The 16,171-nt window shown below is 41.7% G+C and overlaps 1 protein-coding gene across 7 annotated transcripts in view; it reads left to right on the top strand.

Moving 5' to 3' along the window:
• Positions 1 to 16,171, top strand: part of wdr7 (WD repeat domain 7) — an 836,682-nt gene that overhangs the window by 522,633 nt on the left and 297,878 nt on the right. For all 7 annotated transcript variants that reach the window (XR_015074758.1, XM_085974490.1, XM_085974481.1 and 4 more), the window contains one exon: positions 443 to 667. Coding sequence is in view for 6 of the 7 variants with exons in the window: in XM_085974490.1 (XP_085830616.1) it covers positions 443 to 667 (225 nt within the window). In the remaining variant the exon portion in view is untranslated. The remainder of the gene's footprint in view (positions 1 to 442; positions 668 to 16,171) is intronic.

Here is a 16,171-nt window from a genome sequence, read left to right as displayed (position 1 = left end):
AGGTGACAGTTAGCCCAATTGTGTGTAGGAACTCAAATGGCATTGATGGAGTTGACCCTTAACCTTGCATGCTTTGGTAATTGTGTTCTTTCAGATGAGTAGTTCTCTTGTCATCAGCGTCCACTGTTGTAAAAAAAAAACTTTGAAAAAAAATCAGTAGAAACAAATAAATAAGAGAATGTTAACAGTCAATCGCAATTCTTTGTCAAGCTTTGTGTGCATCATGCTGATGATTGTCCCTATCCAGCAATATTTGTAGCCTGAAAGTTTGTAACTGGAGAATGCTCCAATGTAAATCAGAGAAAAAATATCCCTTCAAAAGGAAGAACATCTGAGAGTGGAACCTCTCTTTTAAGGGAATTCCTGCACATTTTACATTGGGATTAGTGCCACATGATATTTTGATTAACATACTTATAATTTTCTTTGGCTTGTATTTTAGGCTGTTTGCCAGGTTTTCTTGTACATATGAAGAAATTGTCGTCATCTTACGAGGAGCGCCGTAAGCAGGCTACAGCCATTGTCCTTCTGGGTGTCATTGGAGCAGAATTTGGTGCTGAGATTGAACCTCCAAAGCTGCCAACTAGGACTCGTAACACCAATCAGGTCCCAGAGGGCTTCGGACTGACCAGTGGAGGCTCCAATTATTCCCTGGCTAGACACACTTGTAAGTATTCAGGTTTCATAAGATTCCTTTTATGTTGGGAGTTGCAAATTTAAAATCGCTGGTATAACTGGCCCAAGATCTTGATTTTTTTTTAAGCAACTGTTTTTTAAGTTTTGTAGATCATGTCATTATACTACAGGTACACTATCCCTTATCCGAAAGCCTTGGGACCAGCTGAGTTTCGGTTTTCGGAATTTTTCGGATTTCAGAAGGTATTATTATAAGACTGGGAAATTTGTATTTAATATAAATTTTAAAAGTTCAGGCTACCTCTTGCGACTGTTCCGTGTCTCATTCCCCTTCCTGCTTCTCTGGAAAGCCGGATATCGGCTGACTCCTACTAAGCTGGCCCGCAAATCAGGTCGGGGGTCGGGGGGGGGGTGGGGGGAAGAAAAGAATATCGGACGGGCCGCAGTTCAGGTCGGGGGGGGGGAGAAAAGAATATCGGACGGGCCGCGGTTCGGGTCGGGTCGGGGGGGGGGGGGAGAGAAAAGAATATTGGTCGGGGGTCGGGTCGGGTGAGGGGGCGGGGGGGGGGGGGGAGAAAAGAATATCGGACGGGCCGCTGCAGCTATCGGATGGGCCGCTGTATTGTTGGGTTCACTCTCCCGGTACCTCCTTCACACTGCCCGGCTCAGCCTGCAATCTCCTACCCAGGAGGGAACTCTGTGACCCTCTGCCCTGCTCCGCGTAAGTCGTGCGCCACTCTGGTCATGTCGTGCGCACGACTTACGCTGAACGAAAAAAAATTCGGTTTTGAGAGGTTTTCGGTTTTCGGAAGTTCGGATAAAGGATAGTCTACCTGTACTACTCTTTTGTTGACCCAAAACTGTTTTGGATCGTATCATTGCAAAATTGGTAGGGCAACTCAAGCATCTACTTATAGTGTTTATACATTAGAGGTCCAGCACACTGCAAAACCACATTTCAAAAGAAATAGCATGCATTTAAATAGCACCTCATCACATCTCTCGAGATGTTCCAAAGTGTTTCACACACTGATTACTTTGAAGTGTAATCACTGTTGCCATGCAGATGAATGTGGCAGCCATTTTGTGCACAAATTCCTACAAACAGCAATGATGAGAAAAATGATTTGATTTTGATGGAGATGGATATGGGAGAAATGATGGCTAGGACACCGCGAATAGTGTCATGGATCTTGAACATCCACCTGAATAGGCATACAGGTCCTCAGTTTAGTGTTTTATTGGAAGGATGGCACCTGTATTCCCTACAATATGTTTACAAGTCTTGGAGTGAGACTTGAACCTACAACTTCTGACTCAGAGCTTAGAGTACTACCAATTGAGCCAAGCTGACACTGAGACAAATGGAATTTCCAATGCCTGCCTGGACAGCTTATAAACTTTGTTTTGATTAATTTCAGTGTTGGAATAGAGACCAAGCTCCTACCATGCTCTCTAACATAAAAATGAACTGTCCAGGGAGTGGAACTCTGCAGTGTGTGAGGCACAGCACGCAGTCTAACCAAGGTCTGATGGTTGTGCATTGCCCCCTACAATTAAGAGTCACCTGAAGACATTGTTTAGTTGCTGTCGTTTTTTCTTTATGTATATTTATATAGAAATAAAGTTTGATTTTATGTAGCATAATGCATATACAGTGCATTGTCCCAGTCAGCCTTGAGAAGATTAGGTTAACTATATAGAAAGTGAAACACTATCCTTTCCTCCAAGTTGTGAAAAATGTTTCTCACCTGTCCTGTACTTAACATAGAGATAATCTGCAAAGAGTTTTTATTTATCTCCTTGAGCCATTTTTTTGCATTGTAAGAGAGGATGGTAATGGCCTCATCGATTTCCTATATTACTGGTAAAGTACTTTGTTCCAAGTTATTTATGAATAGTTGTGAAGAGCGTAGAGGAAAACAGAACTACACTAGTTGCTGCCCTCCCAGACTCTGCTTTTTCAGTTTTGCATTACCTTTTGCTTCCTATTGCCATGCCAGTTTTAATCAAAAGTTCCTCCAACAAATGGTAACAGCATACTCCTAATTCTGTAACAGACTACATTTCATGCACTTCTAAGTATTTTAATATTGTTGAACATTATTTTAACGCTGCACTGAGCAACATGTCAGAGTTCAAGAGGTTACTTGGTAATAACTGGCAATAAACATGTTCTACTACTTTTTCTATTTTGGGAGGTATTGAGTGCCTAATTATTTCCTGAGCTGCAGACATGTACAATATCAAAGAGAAAGGATGTTATTTTCAATTGTCATATTCTAAGTATTATGAAGTTGGATACCAGTAGGCATTGATGATATTGGATCTACAGTGCTATGGGAAGCAGTCTCCATTTGTGTTGTCAGTGGAACAAAACTTCCTGGTACCACCTCGGAGCCAGTCCTACACAAACTGTTCACTTCTGGGGGCTATATAACTACATAGCAGTTTTATTTGATTCTTCCTCCACAAGTAGAGGACTAGAACTTTCTTTATAGGATCATGATAATGACTGAATATTAGCTCTGGCAGTCACTTAGCCTTTCCATAATAGTTACCATGGCATCTGATATCCATAACAAAGTGTAATTACCTATCAAAGGCACTCAGAAACAATGCATGATATCAATTGATCACTCAAAACAAATCTTTTCTGTTTTTCTACTGCATTCCTTGGAGAAAATGCACACAGCACGCTGTTAAATTCTCTTGTTACATTAACAGTTTATTTATTAATTGGGAATGGGAATGCTGCGATAGGTAAAGAGGGAGGCCCTTCTTTAAATTAAGTTATATAAGCGGTTGTATTTTTGACTACTATCATTATCGGTTACTTTGAGTTGAAGCTCTTTTTCACTCAAAACACCCATCCGTTTGGCACACATGTTAGTATGAAAGCTGCCTAGGCCCTAAGCTCTGGAGTTCCCTCAGTAAATCTCTCTGCCTCTCTAGCTTGCTCTCTTCCTTTAAGCAGCTCCTTAAAATCAACCTCTTTCACCAAGCTTTTGGTCACCTGTCCGACTATCTCCTTATGTGGCTTGGTGTCACACTTTGATAACACTCCTGTGAAGAGCCTTGGGGTGTTTTACTACATTAAAGACAGTGTATAAATGCAACTTGTTGTTGGTGAGCCATACACCAGAATAATAGATTCTCCTTATTTTGCATGATATATAGACAAAGCACACATTTTGGGGAAAGATTTTCTCTGCATTGTATGTAACAAAATTGTAAAGCTGTTGATAAAGATTGCACTTTCAGTTTTGCAGCACTAGTGTATGGAGGAAATCTTTTCCTTCTCATTCTTGCCCAAGATTGTTTGAGTTTTATTTACTTAAAGAGTCAATGATGCTAACTTATCTTGAGGCTATTTGTAAAACAGCAGCCAACAGCAGCACATATGCACTTAATTTGGCAGACCATTATGATGAGCACTTTGATGTAACTGAGATCAAGCTGCCCTGAAAATGTAGTTCACAGAATCACAGAAACCCCACAGTGCAGATAGAGGCCATTTCAGCCCATCGAGCCTGCACCGACACATATCCCACCCGATCCCCGTAACCCCTACACCAACACATATCCCACCTTATCCCTGTAACCCCACGTATTTAACCCCCCTAACACTAAGGGTCAATTTATCATAGCCAATCAACCTAACCCGCACATCTTTGGACTTTGCAAACCCACTGGCAAAGTTCTACACTATGATGGTATGCTGCTACTGTGTGTGGAGTATGAGTGAATGAAGAATGTTAGGTTAGTTACGTTTGGTATGATCATCCTCATTCTTAAGTAGAATTTCAACCTCTACATACAGAGGTCCCACTCAACATATCCATCTTTTGCTTCCCTCATACTGCTTCCTCAAGATTTCTATTTAGGTATGTTATTTCACTAAAATTATTTCAAAATGATTGTGGTGAGGCTGAGTTTCCAGTAATTGAAGTACACACATACAAAGGACAGTGGTTCAAAGTATCTTGAACCCGTATGAGGATGCGGTGGATGACCTAGCCGAGAATAACTTATAAGCATAATTCATTCATTAATGGCTCATAACCCATTCTAAGTACACACTGTATACAGCATTCACCTTATAAGACGTAGGAGCAGGAGTTGGTCATTTGGCCCCTTGAGCCTGCTCCGCCATTCAATAAGATCATGACTGATCTGATCTTGGCCTCAACTCAACTCCTTGCCTGCTCCCCATAACCCTTGACTCCCTTACCATTCAAAAATATGTCTATCTCCACCTTAAATATATTCAATGACCCAGCTTCCACAGCTCTCTGGGGAAGAGAATTCCAAAGATTCACGACCCTCTTGAGAGAAGAAATTCCTCCTCATTTCTATTTTAAATGGGTGCCCCCTAGTTCTAGATTCCCCACGAGGGGAAACATCCTCTCTGCATCTACTCTGTCAAGCCCCTTCACAATCTTATGTTTCAATAAGATCACCTCTCATTCTTCTAAACTCCAATGAGTATAGGCCCAACCTGCTCAACCTTTCTTCATAAGACAACCCCTTCATCTCCAGAATCAATCTTGTGAACCTTCTCTGAACTGCCTCCAATGCAAGTATATCCTTTCTTAAATAAGGAGACCAAAACTGTACGCAGTACTGCAGGTGTGGTCTCACCAACGCCCTGTACAGTTGTAACAGGACTTCCCTACTTTTATACTCCATTCCCTTTGCAATAAAGGCCAACATTCCATTTGCCTTCCTAATTATTTGCTGTACCTACATGCCAACTTTTTGTGATTCATGTACAAAGACCCCCAGATCCCTCTGTACCTCAGCATTTTGTAATCTCTCCCCATTTAAATAATAATTTGCTTTTTTATTTTTCCTACCAAAGTGGATAACCTCGCATTTTCCCACATTATAATCCATCTGCCAGATTTTTGCCCACTCACTTAGCCTATCTATATCCCTTTGGAGATTCTTTGTGTCCTCCACACAATTTGCTTTCCCACCTATCTTTGTATCATCAGCAAATTTGGCTACATTACACACAGTCCCTCCATCCAAGTCATTAATATAGATTGTAAATAGTTGAGACCCAGCACTGATCCCTGCGGCACCCCACTAGTTACAGTTTGCCAACCTGAAAATGACCCATTTATCCTGACTCTCTGTTTTCTGTTAGTTAGCCAATCCTCTATCCATGCTAATATATTACCGCCAACCCCGTGAGCTCTTATCTTGTGTAGTAACCTTTTATGTGGCACCTCATCGAATGCCTTCTGGAAATCCAAATACACGACATCTACTGGTTCCCCTTTATCCACCCTGCTCGTTACATCCTCAAAGAATTCCAGCAAATTTGTCAAACATGATTTCCCTTTCATAAAACCATGCTGACTCTGCTTGATTATATTATGATTTTCTAAATGTCCTGCTACCACTTCCTTAATGATGGACTCTAGCATTTTCCCAATGACAGATGTTAGGCTAACTGGTCTATAGTTACCTGCTTTCTGTCTCCCTCCTTTCTTAAATAGGGGCGTTACATTTGCGGTTTTCCAGTCCGCTGGGACCTCTCCAGAATCCAGGGAATTTTGGTAGATTACAACCAATGCATCCACTATCTCTGCAGCCACCTCTTTTAAGACCCGCGATTGGAGGCCATTGGATCCAGAGGACTTGTCCAACTTTAGTCCCATTAGTTTGCCTAGTACTTTTTCTCTAGTGATGGTGATTGTTTTAAGTTCCCCCTCCCCCACCCCCACCCCAATAGCCCCTTGATTATCCATTATTGGGATGCTTTTAGTGTCTTCTACTGTGAAGACTGATACAAAATATTTGTTCAAAGTCTCCGCCATTTCCCTGTTTCCCATTATTAATTCCCCAGACTCATCCTCTAGGGAATCAATATTTACTTTAGCTACTCTCTTCCTTTTTATATACCTGTAGAAGCTCTTAGTGTCTGTTTTTATATTTCTTGCTAGCTTACTCTCATAAGTTATCTTCTCTCTATCATTTTTTTAGTCGTCCTTTGCTGGTTTTTAAAAATTTCCCGATCATCTGGCCTTCCACTATTCTTTGCAATATTGTAAGCCTTTGCTTTCAATTTGATACCAGCCTTTACTTCCTTAATTAGCCACAGATGGTTCATCCTTCTCTTTCTCACTGGGATATATCTTTGCTGAGAGTTATGAAATATATCCTTAAATGTTTGCCACTGCTTTTCTACAGTCTTACCCTGTAATATATTTTCACAGTCCACTTTAACCAAGTTTGCCTTCAAAGCTTTGTAATTACCTTTATTTAAGTTCAGGACACTAGTTTGAGACCTAGCTTTCTCGCCCTCAAACTGTATTTGAAATTCTACCATGCTATGATCACTCTTCCCAAGAGGATCCTTCACTTCAAGATCATTAATTAATCCAGCCTCGTTACACATTACCAGATCTAAAATAGTCTGCTCCCTGGTTGGTTCCACAACGTATTATTCCAAGAAACCATCCGGATACACTTTAAGAACTCTCCCTCAAGTCTACCTTTGCCAATTTGCCTTGTCCAATCAATATGAAGATTAAAACCTCCCATGATTATAGCCGTAACTTTCTTACAAGCCTCTATTATTTTTTGATTTACACTCTGTCCTACAGTATGGTTACTGTTTGGGGGCCTGTAGACCACTCCCACCAGTGACTTCTTGCCCTTATTATTTCTTATCTCCACCCAAACTGATTCTACACCTTGATCTTCTAAGCCAATGTCATTTCTCAATACTGGACTGATCTCACCCCTATTAATGGAGCTACACCACCTCCTTTTCCTTTCTGCCTATCCTTATAAAATGGCAAATACCCCTGAATATTCAGTTCCCAGCCTTGTTCACCTTGCAACCACGTCTCTTGTTCTGGACATTATGTGACATTTTGGACATTTTTACATGCAGTAGCACCCTCTGGTGGTGGTTATTGTGTTAGCAGTGCGTTTGTATGAAGCAGAGGTCATTTGACCTTTGTTCCTTTCTTCCTGTGAGAGGTCATTTGACCTTCGTACCTTTCTTCCTGTGTAACCCAGGAAGTGGAATTCCAGGAAGCAGAATCCTAGGAAGTAGAATCCCAGGAAGTAGAATTCCAGGAAGAACCTGGCAGTAATGGAGGATTCCATAAGGGTTTCACAATCCAATGTAATCTGATTTCATATGTTAGGCCAAGCGCAATATCTGTGAGTATCTTTGTTCGTTAGCATAATAGCAACATTGTCAGAGTAGTATTTTGACAATAATATGTTTATAAAAGGTTTATATTTGATAGTTACAAAAGTTAGTCCAAATGTATGTTAGTTATACAATTAGTCTATTCTACTGTTGTAAATATGTTTATATCTTATGTAATATCGAATGTATAGTACTCAGTTTATGTACAAAACATACTTTGTCTTTGTTTACAGTTTCACAAATTTGTTCAAGTAAAGCTTCAAAACAGCAAACGGCTTCACGAAGAATTATTTTTGAATAAGTGTTTAACTTGCTGGATAACTAGATAGGAGCACGTCTAGTGCGGCCAGTACATCTCTGTAATGGCTATCAAATCATACCCATTTATTTCTATTTGTGCTGTCAGCTCATCTATCTTGTTACAAATGCTGCGTGCGTTCAGATTTAGAGCTTTTAATTTTGTCGTTTTACCATTTTTCCCTACTCTGACCGCTCTTTCTGATGCTCTCTTATGTGTATACGCTCTGTCCCTTCCTGTCACACTCTGGTTATCATTATCCATATCGCTACCCTGCATTTTTGCCTTCTCATTTTTCTTTGATCCTTCATCCCAATTGGTATATAACAAGTTAAAAGCAAATACTGATCTAATTACTCAATGGGTGGAACATAGAAACAGGAGTAGGCCATTCAGCCCCTCAAGCCTGTTCCTCCATTCAGTTAAATCATGGGTGATTAACTCAACTCCAGTAATCTGCCTTTGATCCATATCCCTTGATACCCTTACCTAATAAAAATTTGTTATTCTCAGTCTAGAAAATTTCAATTGACCCGACATCCACAGCCTTTTGAGGGCGAGACTTCCAGCTTTCCACTAACCTTTGTGTGAAAAAAATACATCCTGATTTCACTCCTGAATGGCCTAGCTCTAATTTTAAGATTGTTCCCCCTTGTTCTGGGTTCCCCCATCAGAGCAAATACATTCTGATGCTAAAATGACTGCGGCAAAGGATTCAATTGGACTCGGTGAACCTGCTGAGTTTTCCTGAATGTTCTGAAGACAGTAGTGTTGCTAAATCCTAATGTAATCACTTCTTGAGGGGTCCTTTGTAATGACAAACAGCAGCAGCATTGGAAGATGGGCATCTAAATTTGGATTCTGTCTTTGTGTGTGTTTAGCATTTACTTAATAGTTTCATTGGTGACTTCTATCCAAATTCCAAGTGCATTTCAGCTGGCAGAAGAGCTCTTGAACAAGGAAGATAGTACATTATAACCAGAGCAAGAATCATTTTATTGGCCTTTCCATTCACCAGCATTTAGACGGGTTAATAAAAATAGCATCTGGCAGTCTCAGCATATTTGTAATGCTTTTATAGTGACAGCTGGCTTGGAATCGGAAATCACTCAAGTACATTTAAAACGCACTACTTATCTGTTGCCGGAAACAATCTTCTGAAAACATAGAGGAACAGTTATCAGCTGTATGGTGAATTTTGAATTCTGTGCAATATATTATGCATTGCTGCATTATAATACACTTGTTCATAATTGCAAGCCATTCTTCACTTATTAATTTTTTTTATAACATCCATTAGGTTTAGGCCCAGGTTGGAATAGAGTGTTGTGGAGTTGCACTAAAACATCATATCTTACACATTTGACAATATATAGTCACTCTTGTCCAGGACATTGACCTAATTTCCTTTATTAAAAGGAGGAAGTGGATTTATGTGTGTGCATGTAAGTGCAACCAGTGGCAAAACAAGCTCCTTTAAATGCAGTCGGCAGTGAAAGATGGGGAAAAATTGCACACATTTTATTGATGACCTCAAATATCACCTGCTGGACTTCAATTTTAGACAGTATACCTGCTGCATTAGCATTTCATGCAATAAATGCAAATGTATTTAATTAAATGACAGCTTGAGGTATAGCAGCAATAAATTCACAGGTATTTTCTTTTTCCCTCTGGTGAAGAAATAAAGTGATGACACTTTTATTAAGATGACATTGCTCGCTGTCTCACACCAGAAATATGAGTGATAGAATATATAATACTGTTTTCTCTCCTAGGGAGAGATTAATATGGAATACATTACATTAGAGTAGGTTTGGGACTTGTATTTTGTACAGTCTGAGGTGCATCTATCTTAATTGGACTAAGGAAAAAACTATAGCCTGAATTAAAATTAAAGGGATAAAATGAGGCTTATATTAAGTTGATTTGCAAAGATTTTTATCCCACCATTTCAAGGGTCTGCTTTCATTATTTCAATAGTGTGGACAAAATTGTGATTAAGTGGTACCTGTTCGGGACTCAGTTCAGCAGCAGTGAACACTGATCATCGGGTGACCCTTTGAATTTGTTGGCAGATTGGAAACTTGCATACACAGCACTGCAACAATTGAAGGGTAGGATTGACCAACGAAAAGGGACGTTTTGTATTCTGAGCATGTTATAAAGAATTTGTTGGCAGATTGGAAACTTGCATACACAGCACTGCAACAATTGAAGGGTAGGATTGACCAACGAAAAGGGACGTTTTGTATTCTGAGCATGTTATAAAGAAGTGGATAAATGTGACTACAGCCATTGAATATTTTGTAAGGTGTGTTTCAAAGATCCTGATGATTGCTCAACAAGTATGGTATTTGTGCAGCTTTTGATTGGCATTCCCTCTTTCCCACCCAAGCAATATATGACTATTAAATTTCAGCTGCACGCTCTTGCAAAATATGGCACACTGAAGTAACGTGCATTTTAAAGAACGCAGTTGCAGATTTGACACAGAGGTGCACTCTCACTCGCCATGAGCCCACGCACGCACACAAACTTGCGCACACATACACACACTCTATCTCTCTCTTTTTCTCTCTCTCTCTTCCACACTCTGACCTAGAGATTCAGCCATGCAGCACTTGTTTTCCAGGCACTAAATGGCCTTTTAAGCCTTCTATATGGCAGACAGGAAGCCCACACTAATTACAAGTTGGAAGAGCGCTGCCCGCCATATTGATAAAGCCGAATAATCGGCGTGTCGTGCCCACACCTGAAACAAGCATTAGTTCCTTTGCATATGCCAGCTGTGTTCAGGGAATACCAGGTCTATGTGCAGCCTAACAAACAGTCCTTAAAGAGACCGCCTGTTAGGCCGCAGCCAACAAGATAAGGTTTTAAAATATACTTAGTTAAATGTGGAGCCCGGAGGAGCAGGAGTGCTCCTCCCGACCCCACATTCAAAGAACGCAGACTGCTGTTGGCCACTGCTTTCCCATCCCGCACCCGATCGCCATCGCTACCACCTCCCTCTGGCTGCCGCTATCTCCCATTGCTAACTCCTGATCCAATCACCCCTTCACTTCCCGGTCCCCTTTAATCACTTACCTGAAGGCCACTGCTGGTGTTGCAGTAGCCCAATCTTCCATCCTGCTTTGCCGGCGAGCTGGCTGTTACTATCTGCAATTCACCAGCTTGATGAAATGAGTCCTGAGGTTCACTATCGGGTGCGCCTTGTGCCTCACCATTCAGGCACAGGGACCGTCCCTTGCGCCCCCAGAAATGGGCACACCCGAAATTCTAGGGCTGTGTGTGTCTATCTTTTGCTTCCCTCTCTTTGGATTTGTTCATGTATTTCACATCCCTTCGAAGTTTGGCTGACTTAAATTCAAAACCTTGGTTTGTGATTCTTCTCCCTCTCAAGCGGAATTGTGTTTTTAAAATGTAAGTTACTTTATCGTGCCGTATGTTGCATGAATGTGCAGCTGATACTTCATTTTCAGAGAAGTATTTGGTACAGTACAAAGCCAGTATATACCCCTAAAAGGCAAAGGCTCCACTGGTGCAGTTAAGCAACCTTGGTCAACAAATTAGTTAAAAGACTGTATTAAGCTAAGCTAAAAGAAAAGGCTGCAAGGAAAAGTGGAAATCCAGTGGACTGGAGAGCTATAAAAAGCAACAAAGGGATGCAAAGAAAGTAATAAGAAGTGTAAAAAGGAACATGAAAAACTTGCAAAGATATCGAAGTAAATGTTTCTATAAATTTATTGGGCTGGAATTTGCTGAAAAGGTAACAGTGTGTGAACATACAAAGGGTATTGGAAATCTGGAACTTTCTCCCCCCAAAATGCTGTGGATGCTGGGTGTATTGAAAATTTCAAGACTCGGATCAATAGATTTTTGTTAGGTAAGCATATCGAGGGATATGGGGTAAAGGCAGGTAAATGGAGTTGGTGCACAGATCAGCTATGCTCTGATTGCACGTCGGACCAGGCTCTAGGGGGCTGAATGGCCTTCTCTTGTTCCAATGTTTCAGGGATTCTTGCCAACATTCCTGAGCTGATTGATAGTGGCCAAATAATTGGATACTGCTGTTCATTCCTTAATGAGGAAGACCTTCATAACTTGTGAGTTATGATGGTCTTTCTCAAGAGTAGTATGAACTGGATTCTCTATTATGCAACTTATTTATGCAAGAGGTATCGGGATATTTTTTGATTAATACTGCAATCTTACTTCTTTTTAATGAGGTAATTTAAATTATACATTTATAGTGTAATTTGATACTTTCATCTATTTCATGTAAGCTGACATAACTGGGTGCAAACATGAAAGTCCCTTTAGTTGGGGGCTGGATGGTACATTGGGCTAATACACTGCCCTTGCATCTCTAGGTTTTGGTTTTGGATCCAGCTCAGATTGATGGGATGAAATTGTCATGTCTGCTGCCTGTAACAGTCACGAATCAAATGAATTTGGAAATTTCAACCCAGTAACTGAGTTCAGGCTGCAATGCAAAACGTACTGTAATTTGGTACAAGCCAACACTAATTTAATAATTAAAAATTTTAAAACATAAAATGGTTGATTTGGCAACATGATTTGATGCAGATGAGAGTTTTGCTTTGTTTTTCACTGTGTTATACCTGATCTTGGAATGCATAATGCTGAGAGTGGGTGCACAAAATGGGAAAATGTTCCATTCCCTAGCACTGACATTCGTTGCCTTGAATACGAAAGAAGGCTGCAGGCCTGTTTGCCAGGTGGGAAATCGGGCTTACATAGGATATATGGCACAGAAACAGGCCATTCGGCCCAACCAGTCCATGCCGGCGTTTATGCTCCACTCGAGCCTCCTCTCGTCTTTCCTCATCTAAATCTATCAGCATAATCCTCTATTCCTTTTTCCCTCATATGCTTGTCTAGCCTCCCCTTAAATGCATCTATACTATTTGCTTCAACCACTCCCTGTGGTAGCGAGTTCCACATTCTCACCACTCTTTGGGTAAAGAAGTTTCTTCTGGATTCCCTATTGGATTTCTTGGTGACTATCTTATATTGATGGCCTCTAGTTATGGTCTTCCCCACAAGTGGAAACATTCTCTCTGTATCCACTCTATCAAAACCTTTCATAATTTTAAAGACCTCTATTAGGTCACCTTTCAGCCTTTTTTCAAGAGAAGAGACCCAGCCTGTTCATCCTTTCCTGATATGTATACCCTCGCATTTCTGGTATCATCCTTGTAAATCTTCTCTGCACCCTCTCCAGTGCCTCTATATACTTTTTATAATATGGCGACCAGAACTGTATGCAGTACTCCAGGTGTGGTCTAACCAAGGTTCGATACAGGTTTAGCATAACTTCCCTACTTTTCAATTCTATCCCTCTAGAAATAAACCCTAGTGTTTGGTTTGCTTTTTTTATGGCCTTGCCTGTGTTGCAACTTTTAGTGATTTGTGTATTTGTACTCCTAGATCCCTTTGTTGCTCTACCCCACCTAGGCTCACACTCTCCAAGTGATGACCTCTCTATTCTTCCTACCAAAATGTACTACCTCGCATTTATCTGTGTTGAACTTCATTTGCCAATGATATGCCCATTCTGCAGGTTTATTGATGTCCTCCTGTAACTTGTTGCAGTCCTCCTCAGTATTGACTAGCCCCCCAATTTGGTGTCATCCGCAAATTTAGATTAGCTTGACTGACGCACTTAAAGGATGTCAACACCTCTTAAAGGAGAGGTGCACTCTGGCTGCAGGCAGTAGGGAAACGCTGTGAAAGGTCTACAATGGCTGGAGGAGATGCAGACTCGGCACCCAGGTTCTCGGATGCAGCTTTGGAGGCCCTGGTCCAGGCTAACAAGGGGAGGGAGATCCTGCTCCCCTAGTGTTGCCTCCAGTCAACACTTCCACCACCAGTTGGAAGAGGATGCAGAGTAGGTTATGCTAGGAGCTTAGCTCCCAGGACATGCCTGAAATGCACTAAAGAGTTGAATGACCTCACCAAATTTGTCACGGTAGGAATCCTACCCATCACATCAGTTGCTTCCTCACACCTGTACCACCATATAGCTTGGTGATAGCCTCCCTGGTGAAGTGAAGGTGCCTGACACATTGCTCCTCAATGAAGTTGAGGTAGGAGAAATGCTTCCTGGAGACCTGCTGTGAGTATGGCCTCCTGCGAGGTGCCCTCCTCCTCACTCTTCTCCCAGCTGTTCCTGCTATCTCCTATCTTCTTCATTGCTCCCCATGGTCCTCCAGCCCCAAAGGAAGAACTAGCAGACCATCCATGGCTGCAATAAAACTGTTTTGAAGGCAGTCAAAAGCAGTCCAGCAGCAGAAAAATCTTGATAGCAGGTCAGAATTTGGAAAATTGCCCAGGTATGCCCTGTAAACAAAAATTAGGACAAATCCAACCCAAACAATTACCACCCTATCTACAAAAAATAAATTATTGCAGATGCTGGAAATCTGAAATAAAAACAGAAAATGCTGGAGATACTCCAGCAGGTCAGGCAGCATCTGTGAAGAGAGAAACAGAGTTAACGTTTCAGGTCGATGACCTTTCGTCAGAACTGAAAAAAAGCAGGAAATGGAAAAGAGACAAACGGAAATCCCGTCGGAGAGAAGAGCAGAACTTCTTCAAGGTGGGCATTCCTGGATGAGAGGTGGCAGTGGATTAAACACTAATACAAAAAACATAATGCTACTGTCCTCCTCCCTCCTTCCCACAGGTCCTCTCTGCCTGGGTTTCGTAGAATGCATTGTGGTCCTCTCGACCTCGCTGTTGGCCCGTGCCGCACTTTCCCTGGGCCCCGACCCCGCTGCTGGTCCACGCTGCGCCACTCCTGGGCCTTGACCTCGCTGCTGGGCTCGTTCTCGCTCCTGGGTCCCGGCTTCGGACATGAATGATGTTGTCTCTCACAGGATCAAATTAGCACTGATATTCTCGTGATCCCTGGCTCCGAACTCCACTCGCGATCCACTAGTCACTAGATCACTAGTCTGGTGGAGAAGCGTAATCTTGATGGCAGAGGGGTCTGGGAATTTGGGAGCTAAGTTTAAGTGAAGAGCCAGTGCTCACTGAGAACAAAGAACAGGCATGGTCGGGGGATGGGCAGTGGGCTCAGGTAACTTTAACCTTGCAGCTTGAACTTGCAGTTAGGGATAAATTGCACCCACTATTAGAGCCAGGGGAACTTAAACAGCAGAAGAGAGGTGTAAAGTCTGTGGGTTGTTTAGTTAATTAATACACAGACTACCAGAGTAACTTAAAACAGGACTTTACTATTCGAAGGTCAGGGCGAATCTGCCAAATAAATCCTGACACAGCACTTATATACCGGTGTGGTCACCGTCGGTATTACAGTATACAGAAGCCAACAAAGTAGTGCCACACCTAAAATAGTTCTCTTAAAGGTGAACGGTTACATACAATGGTTTTCTTAAAGGTAGACGGATACATACACTACAATCCTCCCTTTTTAGCTTACAACATACTTAGTCCCCCATTAAACATAACATATATTCAACTTCATGTAAAACAATTCACAGGTATAATCTATGCGGGAAACAGTTTACAGATTCAGTCTCTGGTCTCGACTCGGTCCGAACAACATCTCTGTGGTGTAGCCGGTTCACATTGATAGCGTGACTCATCCAATAGTCTTTCCCTTGACTTAACAGCTTGAACTTCCGTCCTGCTGAACCAGCAGTGCTGACTTTTACAAACAGCTGGACTGCCTTGGTAATTTTTCCTACTTGCCAAATGATTTGGCTCCCTTCGTAGGGCCCACGTACATGATCTGGTAGAAGTGATAATGATTTAGATGGTTATCACCTTCTGCTTCGTCTTTTTCTTTTCTGCTTCTTGGAGACTCTCGGGGCTTCCTTATCAGCTGCCAGCTGTAGCGCCACCATCTCCCTATGTTCCTTAGACTTTAAGTGCTTCATCCTGATTTCTGCACTTTGGGAGTTTTCATCACAAGCTGGGCAGACCAAGTCCTCGTAATATTCCGTGTCACTCAACAGGTCATGGTAATATTCGGTGTCGTCCTGAACTAGTCTAGCGAGAGG

This window comes from Somniosus microcephalus, chromosome 2 (genome assembly GCF_052327205.1).
Source record: "Somniosus microcephalus isolate GS21.2 chromosome 2, FLI_Smic_1.0, whole genome shotgun sequence".
Classification (NCBI taxonomy): Eukaryota; Metazoa; Chordata; class Chondrichthyes; order Squaliformes; family Somniosidae; genus Somniosus; species Somniosus microcephalus.
The sequence above is the reverse complement of the archived record's forward strand: the minus strand, read 5'-3'. Positions and strand labels throughout refer to the sequence as shown.